Source organism: Ambystoma mexicanum, chromosome 6q (genome assembly GCF_040938575.1).
Source record: "Ambystoma mexicanum isolate Mex_15411 chromosome 6q, UKY_AmexF1_1, whole genome shotgun sequence".
Taxonomy (NCBI): Eukaryota; Metazoa; Chordata; class Amphibia; order Caudata; family Ambystomatidae; genus Ambystoma; species Ambystoma mexicanum.
Genome location: NC_090937.1, coordinates 1,103,999,994 through 1,104,017,233, shown reverse-complemented (window position 1 = coordinate 1,104,017,233; position 17,240 = coordinate 1,103,999,994). Strand labels below are relative to the sequence as shown.

Sequence of the window (17,240 nt, the reverse complement as noted above, 5' to 3'; positions counted from 1 at the left end):
AGCAATGAGAGCAGGAGGCAAGCATTCAGAATGACACAAATGCATCTAGATCCCTTTGTCTGCATTCCCAAGTGCCCCTGCTACCTTCCGAGGATGTGTCTGAAGCTATGGTTTTGGATCCAGCTTTGCAGAATATAGCGGCTAATAAGATTGTTGCGGCTGGGGGGGCGCTTCTTCTATTCGTCCTCATAGAAATCTGCCGCTAATCTCACATGGTACCGGTGATTCACTATCTACATTGGGCTTCCATAGCTCTTCATGTTCACCTTGCGCGACGGCAGACCTTCACCCAAAGCCATTGGCCCCTCTGTATGCCTCCTGTGTCCCACAGTGTCTTTCTTTCAGCCAGTTACAGGATGTGTTTAGGGATTGGAGGGCCTCTGTAGATTTCCTGTGTGTGATAAGCCAGGCAGCGTCAAAAGCTGACTTGGTGGCTCTCAGGGATGTGTGTAATTCCCTAACAGATTTCGTGAAGAGTTTAAAATCTTCGCTGATGATCTCTTTGGTTATATGTGATAACCAACCTAGGGCCTCATTACGTATTTGGTGGTATTTCAGTAAATCTGCCAGAAAACAACTTCAGTTCCGCTGTCCAAGCCTTGGTTCTCTCCCACTTGGATGGTGGAAATGCTCTTTTGGAAGGCCTTCCAGCAACTACCCTGGTACCCCTGAAATGTGTCCTGCATGCTGTAGCAAGACTCATTAAAGGACTATGCAAATTCAACCACATCTCCCCGACCTTCATCGAACTGCACTTGCTCCCACTGCAAGTCCGTATCATCTTCAAATCCTGTTGTATCATCCACAAGGCTGTCATCCTGAAGTCCCCAAGCTACCTCACTGAGAAACTCAACATCTCCGGAGGCCTGAGATCCACCAGAAGTAAGGAAATGTGCAGCCAGTGCAGGAAGCAAAGAACCAGAAAACAGGCCTTTGCTGTCTATGCTCCAAGATTCTGGAACCTCCTCCCCGTCAGTATCAAACTTGCCCATCACTTCTACAGTTCAGCAAAGAGCTCAAGATCTTCCCCTTCAAGGAATGACTCCTCCTTATCACCTAGGTCTACACACCCTGCACTCACCACCCTACCTGAGACCCGGTGATCTGCTCCCCACTGTCTCCCCCATGCTGCCAATTGCACACCCTCCCCTTTTAGCTCCCCACTCATTTCTTCTCTGCTTCCCTCACTATGTTCTTCCCCCTATGAATGTAAAGCGCTCTGCTGCTTTCCGTAGATAGCTCCGTGCTCAATAAATACCCTGGTAATAATAATGATAATAAAAGGTGTAGGCATGAGAAAAACAGAAAACAAACATTCTCCTGCTATGCTGCTGCCGCACTCTTGAACAGTCTTCCTGCTAACCTCAGGCTGGCTCCCTCCCTCCTGTGATTCAGGAAAGATCTGAAGACCCTGCTCTTCAAGGAACACGTCACCAACAAATGAGGACTGCAGACCGAAAAGATGAGCCCCCACTATGTTCCACTCCCTTTATTGTACAGCACTCTGTGGCTTACTAGCTGGGTTTGCACTTTATATTCCACTCCCTTTGTTGCACAGCACTCTGTGGCTTACTAGCTGGGTTTGCACTTTATATTCCACTCCCTTTGTTGTACAGCACTCTGTGGCTTATTAGCTGGGTTTGCACTTTATATTCCACTCCCTTTGTTGTACAGCACTCTGTAGCTTACTAGCTGGGTTTGCACTTTATATTCCACTCCCTTTATTGTACAGCACTCTGTGGCTTATTAGCTGGGTTTGCACTTTATATTCCACTCCCTTTGTTGCACAGCACTCTGTGGCTTACTAGCTGGGTTTGCACTTTATATTCCACTCCCTTTGTTGCTCAGCACTCTGTGGCTTATTAGCTGGGTTTGCACTTTATATTCCACTCCCTTTATTGCACAGCACTCTGTGGCTTACTAGCTGGGTTTGCACTTTATATTCCACTCCCTTTGTTGCACAGCACTCTGTGGCTTACTAGCTGGGTTTGCACTTTATATTGCACTCCCTTTATTGCACAACACTCTGTGGCTTACTAGCTGGGTTTGCACTTTATATTCCACTCCCTTTGTTCCAAGCCCTGTCCATTCTGCAGAAGGGACAGCAACACATGCACACGAGTCTGGAACCTTCGCAGTTACCTCAATTCAAGAGCACGAACAATCGAATGAGTGTGCTGCGCTGGGAGTAGCACACAGCTTCCCTAACACGGCAGATGGTCCTCTAACTGACCCATTTTTTGAAATTGTGTTTTCTTTGATGTGGCTTTTTAGAGCCGCTCTGACATATATGCCTGAATAATCTGATTGGAAAGCATTGGCCTGTATGCCTGTCTGCTCTTAACACTATGTGCGTCAGCAGGTGTATGCTGAATTTCACCTTTTAAGGCTGTATATATTGGGAAGGGGTATCTGTATGTCGTGGGAATGCAGCATTGATATCTTGATATTCTGTGCTTGTTCCAAGACCACCTCTCTGTGAGGGTAAACTCGTGTTTTGCAGCTCATTAGCTATCCACACAGGTGCTTAGTGCAGGGGTTTTTCGACAAAAAATAATCAATATGGGGTAATTGAAGTGACAACTTCTGCAGTTGCTATTTGGGAAGTAACAGTGTCCTGTACAAAGGGGCCACACCCAGGGGGTTCTGAGTAGGTGCGGGAAGAGCTCATTACCTCTGCAAGTCTCGCTCGTTGATCTGCTGGAGGAGGATTCCCGCGAGCTCCTCCTCAGAAGAGGCAGTCTCCTGATGTCCCCCTGTTGCTGTAACGGATTTACGTGTTCTCTAATCAAACAAAACAGATCATATTCATATATTATATATCAAAATAGCATTGCTTATTGAAGTAGGGACATTCTTTTCACCAAGTAACGGCAACAATTGAAAATGAATCAAAATGAAATCAATGGACAGATTTTGAACCATGATACATTTCAATTACATATTAATACATTATGGAATAGTCAAGTCAAGATTGATCTTATTGTGGTCCAAATAGCAAACCTTTGTTCAATAATGCATTTGATTTCAAAAATTTTCAAAGGGAACACATTTAAAACAAGTTAGATTCCACGTTCAGAGATAGGAGAGCTCGATTTTTGAACAGCGATGCTATTTTAAAGGGCATCAAAGGGAAAATCTAATACTTGTACATTCTCGCTCATCTCTGCCTTAATAAAGGAAGGACGATTTTCAGTGTGCGTAAAAGACGTCTCTCATTAAATAGATAAAAATACAAAATGCCCTTCTGCATTGAGTAAAAGTCCTTCCTATTGAAACTGGACTAGTACAAAGGCTCTGAGCGTCTATATAAATATGGCACACAAAATGCAATGTGCATTCTGGATTTGATAGTGGTTAAATGGCATTTTCAATCTTCTGCAATGCCCCACTTAGTTTTGGTGATATCCAGAGATAACAATTGTAATCTAAATCAGTTCAGCCGTAGTCTTGCACTGGCATTTATGACCCTCAAGAAATACCACTCAAAGCCAAGGCCTTTTGAGATGATCATGTGGGTATACCCAAACCCTCAGACTCTTCTCTTTCCATGAATATGTCAGAGAATGTGTCACTATAAAGCTTTTTGAATGACCAGAGATTGTTTTGGGGGACAAGAACCAGATGGGAATCTGCATGTTCGCCAGATCATCATATACACAACATCACCACTGAGTTCCCAGGAGACAGAGCAGAGGCCAACAATAATGGCCCTGCAGAGGCTGGCTACACGTTTCTGCCAAATTCTAGCCCACCAAAGAGGGCCAGAGCAACCATGCTTTCAATTCTACTATCCCCTCACCCTAGACAAGCGGAATAACCAGCGCTACCTAGGGATAGAAATACACAAGGGTTTAGTTGAGTATGGTTGAAGGGCAAGATAGATTAGGGCGACACTTAGTGGGAATGGACATTTGTTGTACTAAATGACCTGAGACTTTTGTGTGTACATTTTGGGACCCCCAAGATCTTGTTACAGCCAGACCAAACGTTTAATTGAATATTGTTTTCCCCTCAGATTGTATTAGCTCAATCGAATGACAGCAATAGCCACAAGGATCCGCTTAATGCCTTACTGTTTTCTACCTTTCTAGCAGCTAGTCACATTTTTGAATGCATGTGTGGAAACTTCTACAGATGGGTAATCTTTTATCCACTCAAAAATGCATTCTCAAACTCAGGATCTCTCTTCGCCTATCCAGTATTTCATTTACCTCATGCTCCATTTCGACCAGCGACAAAAGAAGGGGTGGATAGCTGGTGCACTTCCGGGTTCATGCATGTTTTAGAAATAAGACAGAAGGCACTTGAGTGTATCATTATGGATGATACACTCAGGGACAAAAAGGCACCTACACAATGTGAGTATAGGTGGTGGGGCAAAAATAAATAGAAATGCTTTGTAGCTAGCCATAAAAGGTTGCAAACACAGCAAGTGGAGGAAAAACATCTCCTTCTATCAGCTTGCACCCTGCATGCTTTCTCACTTGATCAAAACTATGGGCCATCAATTGTGCATTGTTTTGATGAGCTTCTGTCTTTCCTGCAAATCAGGTAGCTCCTCGGTGGTCTGACTAAAAATGACAGGACCCTACACTGATAACCATAGGTGCAAGGGAACAATGACTGTCACAACAGTCACACGAGGTGGTGTTAATGTCAGAAAACTCAGCAAGCCAAATTGAGCAAATTGGATATGGAACCAATTGAAGCACTGCAAGTAATGTTCCCTTGTTTAATTCACCAATTTGGTTTTGCCATTGGTTTGTGGATGGAAACTTGTGGGTAAATGAGGATTCAGTTATTCGTAACTTATATCATTTCTATCAAAAGCGTTAGGTGAACTGTGATCCATGAGAGTATATATAAAAGGGCACTATGCAGACAGTCCACATGCTGAAGAAACAGTGATGCCAGTTGACATGTGGTAAGGTTGCCTTGATGCAGCATGAAATGAGACATCTTGGTGAAGGAATCCATCACAACCAACATGGTATCCATATTTCCCAGGGAGCTCTTTCACAAAGTGTAGGGTTCTGTGTTCCAAGAACCAAGAGAAGTTGGTAGGACATTTAACGAACCTGCGAGCAGCCACGATCATTCTATGGATGGGAGCAGACCTCACAAGTTCCTCACACAACTGAATCCTCCATCCAGGGTTACCAACGCTAGCACTGTAAAAAGGCTGCAGCCTCTTTTAGCATAGATACACACAAACCCATGGTCTTTTTTTGCAGAGTTTCGCTAGGAAGAAACACGCTTTGTTGCTTTCCCCTGGCACTTCAGTTATGGAGTACACAATTGCCATAGTTTCAATATGCTGAGGAGGAAACACATTTCTTGCATATTCTTTATTATCAGGGCTTCTGTTGTATAAGTAAGGCATAGGAAACATTGTGTCAGTGAAGGAGACTGCAGATAAAGTAGAAGATATGGGTGGTGTTGACATGGGCTCACAATCACCTTCGCCATCAATACCAAAATACACTAAGCATGTTCCTCTAAAATAGCATAGGCTATTTAAGCCATGCACACAGCACACATTCCTATTGACTCCTCCCTTCTCCAAATCATTTTAGATCAAGGAGATTACTCTAGATGTTTCATTGGCTACATCCGTGGCCCCTGGTAATCTTTATTGAAAATAAAAAAAGGACACCGCAACGCAGCGGCGCATCATTGCTAACTAATTACGACTTAATTCCTTGTTACGCTGGATTAAGGATGATGATGAGGAAGATTAGGACTCGGTCAAATGAAGAAAGTCAGTAACTAGAGCATTAGCACTTTGTGCCTCTTCCTGCTCACAATTCATAATGCAGGATATTGACAAGGAAGAGCATGCATTACACAGTGTAATGAAGATCACTGGTAAGCAATCAGAGCATTAGAGAGGAGGGAGACATTTCAGAAAACATTATCAGGTGTGTTCTTAATGCCACTAGCAGAAAGGATGGCAGATGGTCTGATAGTCAATCCTTTAGAGAAAAGAAGGGTCCCAGAGAGCTAATATCCGCTGTTGATCCCCATTTGCAGATTACAAGCCACAGCTTCTTTGCGGGGGGAAACATTGCCAAGAGGAGAGAAAATAATTTGGCAACTATTGTCTTAGGTGATGGCTGCCTAAGGTCTGAGCTCATCTTGCCTCCATTTACACAATCAGAGAATGTGGACTCCCAGCTCCAATAAAAGTAGAGGCCTGAATTCTATGTTTCCCTTTTGTTTTTTTCACAGATTTCTGCTCTCCAGCCAATCCGGAAGCTTGGAATGGAGGATCTAACCACCTGCAAAGGATCGATTGCAAGATTTCCTCTGTGAGGTGTGCACACTGGGCTTGGGACAAGCCGTGTCACAAGAAGCTCCAGTTAAGGCTGCCCTTTTTTCTCCTCCACAAAGTCTCACAGCATTAGAGAACCTGCCACTGGGCACTATTGTCTGTTACGTAACCTGTGCGCTTGTTAGAGGCTCTCGTCTTAGACTTGGGATCACTAACTTGGTCAGCGGCCACCTACCACAAAATAGATCCCTCCAATCTGATCTCAAACACTTCATTAATAACCTCTGTAGCTGAGTGTTTACCTGTAATTTACTAAAAGCAATGAGTCAGACACAATCCCTGTCTTCTTCACAAAGCTATAAAAGGAGGGTTTGACCGTGAGAAAAATAGACTATCGACCCATTGCAACTGGCAGGCCCGTACGTAGAAGGTGGTTATACATTAAGACACATGCTTGTGGAGAAGATTAAGGGTTTCATTCAAGAATTTGGAAAGAGATGAAAGGTTTGAAGTGTGTTCAGTAGAGAAAATTCCTGAAAAGCATATGCTTAGGCCGGAAAGACAGTTATGATACATAGAAGTGAAGCAGGAATCCTTTGAAGTCTGTCAGGGAACACATTTCTGAAGATCTGCATTTGACGCAAGAATCTAAGATTCAGAGGGTTAACAGAAGGCTCAGAATTAGACAAAACCATTGGACAAGATATGCAAGAGCTTTCTAAGATATCAGTGGGAGAGATTCTAAGGATTTGAAAATGTGTAGCTAATCCACTGTCCAGTCCGAGCGGTACCAGAATAATGGGAATGCTTTGCAAGCTGTGAACTAATTGGACATTTGTCTAGAATATGCCTTATCCAGTACGACCTCCCATTCGTTGCAACACGTGTCGGTTATGGACTTTAACTGAAGTGTATGGGATTATTGTGAATATAAACACTTTGAAATTATACGTTGATGGAAAAAATCTATGTGAAATTGATGTGTAATTTGAATCGTCTGTTAGTACATTGATGTTATGGATTTGAATTTAATTGAATTGTGAATATTGCTGCACTGAAATATCAAAATAATGTTGATGTCTATAATAAACTGACATAGTGCACATCCATTTGATAATTTTGCCCGGGCCAAAAAAAAACAGTGAATCGAGCATATTACGTTTTAGCCTAATCCAGTGTCCAGAGCAGGCATGCAACTGAATAACTAGATAGTCCTGGGCTGCAGTGTCAGTAGGACCATCTGAGTTATCCACCAAAACTGAGGTGTATAACGCGGAATTCAAGCCAAAACCAATACGGGGCAGCGAGCTGTACTTTCCAGACCGCACCCAAAAAACAATGAATTTAATCAGGAAAGTTAAAGCAAATTGTTCAAATTAAATTACATAAAACCTACAGGAACTGGCCGAAAAAGTGGACAGTACTACTGTTTTCTGTTTCTTCACTCACCCACATCCCTGTAAGTTGTTCCAATATTTCTCAATAACGCCCCCAAACCTGTAAACATTTCTTCTGGCCTTTAGTTATCAATATTGTTTATCTTTATGGTTCTTTTTTACTTTTCCAGTTGTAGAAATATACTACTAGGGCTGACAGCACGGTGTACATACTTAAAAGATGTATCCTGCTCTGGCACGTGAACTGAAAGGCCGGGAGGCAAACAGGGCAGCAGGGTAAAAACAACAGTAGCCTGACAGCTTTTGATGGTGGCCTGCAAATTGTGCACTAGGATCCCAACCGGCACATAGAGCTGGGGGTTACCCATTAGCACTTTAAGATGAAGCAGCAGCACCCGTTGGATGGATGGGGATGCAGATTTGTACTCTCGCATCAAATCAATAATGACAACTCAATGGTTTGGCAAAGGGAGTCCGCTTAATGAAAAGTACAAAAAACATGGAGTTAATGAATATCAGCAATCGCTCGATCTTCCTTCTCGCTTCACTCCAACGAACTTCATAAAAAACACATCATTTATACAAACAACTCATCATCGTTGATGTATAACGTTTAAAATGTTGCATGCAATTCTACTGGTTCGAGGAAGATACATTTAATATAGGTGCTATATCTGTATATGGTAACAAAGTGAGCGGATTGGATACACAGTGTCAGGTGGGGCATCTAAGCCCTTCCTTCAAAATGGCTAATGTAGTCGTCACTAAAAGTATGATTTCTCATTGGTTCTACTAACTATAGGACCCTAGATTACCCACTCATACTTTTCCACCAGCCTAGCAGTGTGCAGAATAGCCGGTCAGGTGCAGGGAGCTTGTCTGCACCCCCAGCTTTCCCTCCAATTATTGCTACAATCAATGATCACTTCAGCGGTCATGTGTCAATTATTTCTTTGTATTTTGGCCTCAAGACTGCTTCTTGGTCTGGAAAATTGAAGGCGTCTGGGCATCGCACAAATCCATGCGTAGGTGTGAAAGTTTCATCCCTTCTGCTTGCTCGGTCACATGATTTCGACACTGTGAAATCGTCTTATTCTCCATGTAATTCATGTATTTGATTGAATTTTGTCAGCCATCTGCCTTCTGTGGCTTAGCTTAACCTTTCAGAATAGGATACTCTGTTCTTCTCTTCATTAATTGTATCCACTGTTGGGCTGTTTCAGCTGGTACGACCTTGGCTTCTTGGCATGACTTGCCTTTGTCCGAGTTTCTCTCTGTCTTTCTCGATTTGTTTGCTGTGAAGTTCTCCTCTTGAGACCTTAAGTAACCTTTGGTCGGTTCTGCTCTTGTGCATAGTGGAAGGATACTTATATAAAGTGCTCCTTTTGAGGTAGATATGTATATAAGTGGCGCTTGCCGCATTCTATCTTACTACTAAGCTTAGCAAGCTTCACAAATTCTTGCTTCTTGCGGTTTCTGGCACATGGACACGAGTAAACTGGCTAAATATGTTCATCGCACTCATTGCATACGTTTCTTACATTTGACATCAATTGTTTCACTTTAAACTCAGGATGTCACTTATCCATGGTGTTTCGTCTCCTTTCATCATTCACAGGTCGTCATATCTTCTATATGCGAGTCAGTCTGGGTTCTTGTGACGTCACCATTCATCTTCTTTTAGTAACTTCTTGGCTTCTTCAGGTATTGCATTTTGGCAATCATCGTTCTGTCTCATTTGTCGATATGGTTTTCTCAATGGGTACCTCACTGTCCAGGTTTTCTTAGGTGTTGGTACTTCAATAGGTGCTGTCAGTCTGATAGGTACTGGACAGAGCCCCACTGCGGCTCTCTGCTGGTTTATTTGCTCATCATACGTCACATATTTCAGCGTGAATGTTCCTGATACTTGAAAATGGGGGGTTGGAGTGCGAATCATGCTTGGGACCTCCTCTACACTTCCCCCTCTGGCCGATTCATCGACCACTTTCACTTCTTCTTTTGTATCCACCTTTTCTTTATCTTTTGGATCCCTTTTTTCTTCTTCTCCTGGGTCCATTGTTCTTTGAACCTCTGGGTACATACATTGAGGTCTGAAGAAGTGTTTCTTTGGAGTCCATATTTGTATGACTCCCTTCGAGCTTCCTGCTGTTCTCACGTGCTCATCTTTGTTCCATGTCATAAGTTGACATTGTCCACGTGGGCTGCAATAGATCCATCTTCCCACATAGTTTCTGTGTTTCCTTGGATACCGAAACTTTGTTCCTTCTGGTGCATGAATGCTAGTTTACACAAAGTCTCTGATTTCTTCATCAGTCAGGTCCTTCGGTTTCTATCCTGGTTCGACATCAATCATGATTGTCATCCCTATGGCCTTCTTCGCAGTTTTCTGGCACATAGAGATTATTACCTTGCTAACACAGAATCCAAGCCATATCATCACTAGCAGGGCTCCTAGGAATTTGAATGCATCTGCCATCCATTGTGGAACCCAAGAAAATAGTGATCCAAGCCAACTGTCATCAACAACTTCGTCAGCTTCATCGATCATCTGATTCTGTAACTTCGTCAGCATACCTATTGCCTCTGTTAAAGTTCCATTTTCTTCATCGTGAGATGGTATAAATGTGCAGCAAGATTCTCCTATTTTTGCACAAACACCTCCATCCATAGCTGTGATCATGTCAAGGACATATCTGTTCTGTAGAGTCATTACTCAAATTGTTCTTCCCTGATTGCATGAAATCCTTTTATGGTCGTGTTGATAGTTTGCAGTAACTCCCATCTGGTTATCTGCAACCATTTAGTATTTGCTCCAACCTGAATCCTTGGCATAAAAATTGTAGTGAACACGGAGGAAGTCTGACTGAACAGTCTATGTTCATATGGGATAGCGTCAAAAGCTTCTATGGATTTGGCAGAAAAGTAATTCTCACGCTTGATTCGGCTCATCAGTTCCACAGATCTCTTCTTCCTCAGGTGAGCATCTGCTTTCGGGAAACTGTCAATATTCAGATCACTTTTTGGAATCACCAGTGCTGGAACATGGACATTCACTATTGTGCCCATACCTCCCCAGTTTCTCGGAAGCTTGATATAAGCTTTGGATCCACATGCCCAATAATGATCAATGATCACTACAGTACCATGTACCATCCTTTGGGCGTCAAAAACTCGCCTGCAGTTTTGATTCTCCCCCATTTTCCTTTTGCTATTATTCCTGAAGCAGAATTTTGGGTTCTCCAATGGCACTATCTGTAAGGGTCCTCCTCTGTCTTCGACCCATGTCAAGAATGTAGCAGGTTTTGGCCATAATGGCTTGCATCCATTTCGCAATATGTTGATGGTGGGCTCGTAGTGACCGAAGACCATCCATGCTCTGCAGATCACTACTCCTTTCTCCCATCTGTCTGCTGAAAGGACTGTTCCCCAAATTTGCATTTGACCTCTGTTCTTCCACTTACGAGCTGCTTCTGGAGATTTTCCTTGAACGTTCAGTTTTTGATTTGCCTCTCTTCTGATCTCTGCTCCTTTAACTCCAGGCTTCTCACATATGATAACAATATGTTTTTCCATTGTTTCTTGTCTTTATGTCCTGGCCATAATCGTTTTCATTTGGATCCGTTGCTGCAGTTGCCCATTTGAGTGAAGCATCACTTACCATTAATTGGCATCTGGTCGTGCACATTGCTACGTGTGATAGACAGTGCGCTGTCTGGACATCAATTTCCACAGCTACGAAGATCTTTGACTTCCTCATGCTGTAAGGTAGGAGTGCACACACAAAGCATTCCCCCTCTGAATTTCGTCATCCAACTTCTTTCATGTGTTGGTACCATATGATATTTCCCAAGTGTGCTGTGCTGTCCAGGTAGCCATTTAGTTCATTGTCATTGCCTTGTATGCTTCTCTTTCTTCTCAAGGTTTTCATGTAGTTTGCGATCATCACATCCTTAATAGCATCCATGTAGCTTCTTCTCACTGGAGGATTCTCGGGTAACTCAATCCATGGTTCAGGCATCTTTATCTGTGCCAGTCGAGTAGAAAGAAGTTTAGCAATTCTTTCCTTCTCCTCTTGCATCTTTTTTCTTCCGGTTATAAATGTCCATATCCACTCTGCCATTGGTCCAGTATATTGTTGTTTTGTAAAACTTGTACTTGTCCCCTTCATTGGATCAGGTGTGCTTGTTAATGCTGTCTATGTTGGTTTATTCTCCAACTCCTTTTGTTTTTTTAAATAGTTCAGCTTTCTCCATTTGTCCATTTTACTTCACTTGTAGCAGAACTTATCATAGTAGGCAGTTCAAACTTTTCCCCTTCTTTGGGCTGTGGTTCTGCAGTTCTTGACTCTAGACCTGGTGTATGTTCACTCATTGTTTGTGTGTATGTATTTTTCATTAACCTTTTCTCATGCTTGTTCTGCCGAGCCCGTCTCCGGCTTTTCAATTTGCATGTTACCAAATGTGTGTGTGTGTGTCATTGCTAATCACATCCATTTCAAGCTCACTCACTCCTTTGTCAGACTGTCTAGGGACTGGAATGACTATAAAAGGTCTGGGTGCCTTTGTGTGTGTCATGCGTACATCATTAGGTGGGTGCACTGGAATCGGAACACTTTGTGCACCAATAAAAAATGCAGTCAGTGACAGTAAAACAACGATGAATACAATGCATAGCTACATGATTCCTCTGTAGGCCAGTCGACAGCACTTAGTTCTGGAGCAGTATGAGCACCTCTCCTCTTGAGGGACGACAAGGTTACTATTTAAGTTGCCCATCTCTATCATTGAAGGAAAGAAAACTAACAGTTTATTACACTCTAGATAAGATCGTTCTCTGAATTCTGCTGTTTCTGCTCGTAGGTTGCATGTACTGGAACGATTGTCCTTCTTTGCCTGACGACTAGATTGTCTCTTGTTTCTGGAAACAGTTCTTTTTTTCTGTATACGAAAATGTCAAAATAAGGTAATAAGTTCAGCAATTCTCCTAGTTTGCATGTTCAAAATAAACAAGCTCCCAGTCAATGCCCCTTATCTGTTTCACTCCAGAGGACATGTTGCATCTCTGTCAGCAAAGGTGTATTCTTGTCAACACTTGCTCGATCTGTCCCTTGGCGGAAAGTTTACAGTCTCCTCCGGAAATTCTGATGATGATTAGAAAGTTGAACCTGCATCACAATACCTTGCAGGAGCATACTCATCTGTGTAGAGTTTGCTGGGTCTGATGAAAGTTAGAAAGTCAACACTGGCAGGCCTCCCCACAAGTTCTGGAAAGTCCTCAATTAGGCAAAAGAAGACATTGCTTGCCAATCTGCTATCTTCTGGTGACAGGGACATTTGTCTAGTCCTTGCTGAATTCTGGGACTGCTCGGTACTTACTGTGACCAACTTCTGTGATCTCGATAAGCGTGAAGAGCAAACTGGATTATGATTCCGTTCAGGATTATACTCAAACATTCTGTGTCTTCTGGATCTTGCAGAAATGTCAAGACGTCAGTGTGTCTTCCAACAAGATCTGGACAGTCTTCAATTAAGCAAAATAATAGCACGCTGACAAGCCTATTCGCTGCTTCCTCTGCTTGGGAGACTTGTCTTGTCTTCCCTGTATTCCAGAAGCAGGACAAGTGATAAGTAGCCTCCTTATTGTCTTTCATTTTCAGAGTCTTGAAGAAATTCAGTGATGTTAGTGAGCCTTCCCACTAACGACGGATACAATCTCAATGCTAGTTCAGAGTAAATTAGAATGTATTTAGTGATGTCGCTGCTGTGGGACACCATAAGTGAGTCCAAATAATACTCCTGTTTGGAACAAGTCTGCATATTGTATTTTCTTCCAGTTTGTGTGCCCTTGATCACAATTTGGCATATCCTTTTCTTATCGCGGCTTCAGTATGCCTCAGTCCAAAGTTCACAGTCAACAGAATATGTTGGTGCTTAACGTGCAATTTTCTTCTTCATCCTGCAACTAGGATGCAGAGTGTCCGTGTTTTATGTCCTTATCCCCTTTTTTCTCAGAGGAAATGTCCGAACTTAAGACACAACTTGCACAAAAGTTCTTTATCTTTGTTTTGCTGGTCATGCGTCCTTCTGCCTCATCATGGATCTCGTCTGCATGTGCTGTGGTTCTTCCCCGTTGTCTGTAGTCTCTACGTGTTGGGGTGTGGGCAGGGGGCCTTCTCCGTTGTATGGTTTGAAATCACCCAGGAATAGCCAAGCTCTTCTTCCATGTAGCTTGACTGCAGAGGGAGTGACGTCTTCCAATTTCAATGGACCGTTGAACTTTGGCTCGTCTCACTTCTTTCTCGTGTGGTTTCTCACCAGGACCGTGTCCCCAGGGAAAATTGGTGGAAGATGTAAACTTTGAATCAGGTCTGTTGTAGTATCTCCTTCTGTGTTCTGTGCTGCCCTACACCGTTTTTGTCGTCGCTGCAGCTGTCCTGAAATTACAGTAAGACAAGATATCATGCAATTCAAGTAATTTTGAATTTCAGACCCTAAAACTTCTCCTTTCGGCGGAGCATCACATCTAGTTCTATCTCGGGGTGTCCGTGGAGTGTGCATCCTTCTGCCTGTTCTATTTCGTGTGGCGTAAGGTGATGGTTAGAACCAGGATGGTTTCTGAGTGCATACAGTGCCAGTGCAAGGCAGTGTAGCCATCCTTTCTTTAGAGTAAGCTTCATCTTGGCTATCCTTTCTTTCAACAAGCTGTTGAGCTTCTCACATATCCCATTACCTTGAGGATGATACGCCGAAGAGAACTTGTGCTTTATAACAAGCAACAAGCTAATCTGTTCAAAGACTGCATTAACAAAGTGAGGCCCATTATCTGACCTCATGACCTCACATACTCCGCATCTGGGAAAAACCTCTCTTACCAAAAATTTGGCCGCACAGGTAGGGACTGGGTGTGTACATGGACCTGGTTCTATCCATCTAGAGAATGGACACACCATAACAATTAGATACTGTACCTGTTCCTTACTTGAATCATATCGACATAATCAACATGCAAGTGCTGAAAAGGTCCATTGGGCCTTGGGATGACTCCTCTAATTACTCTTAGTGTATGCCCAGCTGTGAACTGTTGGCAGATTATACAGTTCACCATAAAAAATGCAATGTGCTCTGCCAAGTTCGGTATAAACCAGTCTTCAGCGATCGTTGCTGCTAAATTCTCTTTTGACATGTGTGCTGGATAATGCAACTGTTCCATTGCTATTTTCAATAAGACAATAGGTATCACCTGTTTACCAGTGCTGTCTTGTCACCACAAGCTTTCGGAGGGGTTTAAAGAACACCCTTGCCGCTTCCAGAGGTTCTTCTCCCCCTGTGGTGCTTCCCCTTGGAGCTCCATTAACTGGGTTTGCCCCATGTTACTATAACCCTCGGGTTCACTTCGTGCAACAATCATTCTCTCATGCATACCAGTTATTTCCACATCTGTTATGACTTCGTCCTTGGACGCCATACGCTTGGCTTCTGTGTCTGCTGCTTGATTTCCACGTGAGATAAAATCTGTCCCTTTCGTGTGGGCGGCGTATTTCACGACCACTATGCCCACTGGGAGCTGTAGTGCCTTAATCAGTCTGTCCAATAGGTCTGCTTGCTGCACTGGCATGCCGTCCGCTCAGAGGTAGCCCCTCCTTTTCCAGCACGCTAAGCCTGCATGCACTGTCGACATCAAATAGGCGGAGTCGCCGTACACTGTTACTTCCTGGTCTGCGTGATTCTCGAATGCGAGTATCAAAGCCAATAATTCTGCAGCCTGTGCTGAGTAATGAGATGGTAATCGAGCACTAATAAGTACTCGAAATTCTCCATTTGCAGTGTGTTTCATCACAGCGTGCCTGTATATCTTTGCCCATCATTTTGATCGATTCTCGAAGAACCGCCAACGAAGACAATTTCTCCTTCTGCCAATGCATTTTCTTTCACCCTGGGAATCTCATCATAGAATTCTTCATAATTTGCAAAGTCATGGATCGGCTCTTTTTCAGTGACTGGCTCTGCTATAAACATAGCTTGGTTCACTATCTTACATCAAATTATCTTAATCGATGGATTTGATATGATCACTTCATAAGCAGAAGCTCTCTGAGATGTCAATATGCCTTTCAGTTTCTCTAGAATGGCAAATAATGCATGCTCGATGAACAACGTCATTGAGCATCCCATCACAATGGTTGTAGCCTTCTCTATGGCGAACGCTGCGGCAGCTAAACTTTGTTCACAAGGGGAATGACCTCTAATCACTCTAGTACGCCAGGGGCTTGTACCCCAACATGGTTCTCTGTGAGAGTACTGCCATCATGACACTGCCATTCCTGTGTGAAACAGGTAGAATTCCTCTGCATAATTGGGAATTCCTAAAACTGGTGCCGTGCAAACGGCTCTTTTTAGTTCGACAAATCCTTCTTCCATAGTGTCAGTCCATTCAATTTTTTCTTTCATCCCCTGTGCTTTCTTTAGGGCTTGTAAAAAGGGCTTTATAAGCTGTAGTCAAAGACCCATGCTCTGACATAATTGCACAATCATAGGAAACTCTGCATCTGTTTTATCGTGTGTGGCTTGGCTGTGTTCAATATGGCTCAGCCCTTTCAGGGGTAACCCTTTTCCCCTCATGTGAGATTAGCTGGCCTATGTACAGCACTTGTTGCTGACAATATTGTAACTTCTCTTTGTCAACTTGATATCCTTTTTCAGCCAATATAGTCAATAGCTGGATAGAATCGTGTCTGCATGTTTCTTCTGTTGTGATGCAAATTAAGATGTCGTCCACATATTGCAAGACAACACTCTCTAATGCAATATTGCTTAGGACCCTCTGCAGGACTCTGTTGAAAATTGAAGGAGACTCACAGTACCCCTGGGGCAACCTTGTGCTTTTCAGACGCATCTGTCTGAACATGAATGACATCAAATCTTGTGAGTCTTTGTGTAATGGGATTGAGAAAAATGCATTTTTCAAGTTAATCACCATGAAATATTTTGCCTCAACGGGTATATTACAAAGGATTGTGATGGACGGGTTAGGGACTAGAGGGAGCTCAACCTCTACAATATCATTTATTGGGCGTAAATCTTGAATTAGTCTCCACAACCCCCCCTTTGATTTTTTGATAGGGTAAACCGTGGTATTCCAGGACGACTCTGATGTCACTAAGATACTAAGATGCCCTGCTCCATCATAACAGAAATTGTCTTGAAAATCCCTTCATCTGCTTCCCTAGACATGGGGTATTGTTGTGCTCTTGGCAAAATTGCTTCTGGTTTCAATTTAATATTTACTTCTCCTACTCCTTTCAACAAGCCTACGTCATAATGGCCTGTAGTCCACACTGAGACATGCATCTGGGCCATGTCGTCATCAAAATAATCAGGACGGTTTTGTGCCAGCATCATTCTCTGGGGCACCTCTCTTTTAATCATTTGAAAGGGGCCCCTGGGGTCCCTCGTGCTATGGAAACAAGGCAATAACCATACACGAAAAGATGCGCCAGACACGAGGTTCAAATTCCCAATGCTAGGGTTTATTGCAAGCAAAAAATAGTATCAATTGGCCAATTC

The 17,240-nt window shown here is 43.1% G+C and overlaps 1 protein-coding gene across 2 annotated transcripts in view; it reads right to left on the bottom strand.

Moving 5' to 3' along the window:
• The window catches only part of LOC138516493 (uveal autoantigen with coiled-coil domains and ankyrin repeats-like), a 523,628-nt gene that overhangs the window by 65,937 nt on the left and 440,451 nt on the right, over positions 1 to 17,240 (bottom strand). For both annotated transcript variants that reach the window (XM_069631668.1, XM_069631667.1), the window contains exon 10: positions 2,675 to 2,784. In XM_069631668.1, the coding sequence (XP_069487769.1) occupies positions 2,675 to 2,784 (110 nt within the window). The remainder of the gene's footprint in view (positions 1 to 2,674; positions 2,785 to 17,240) is intronic.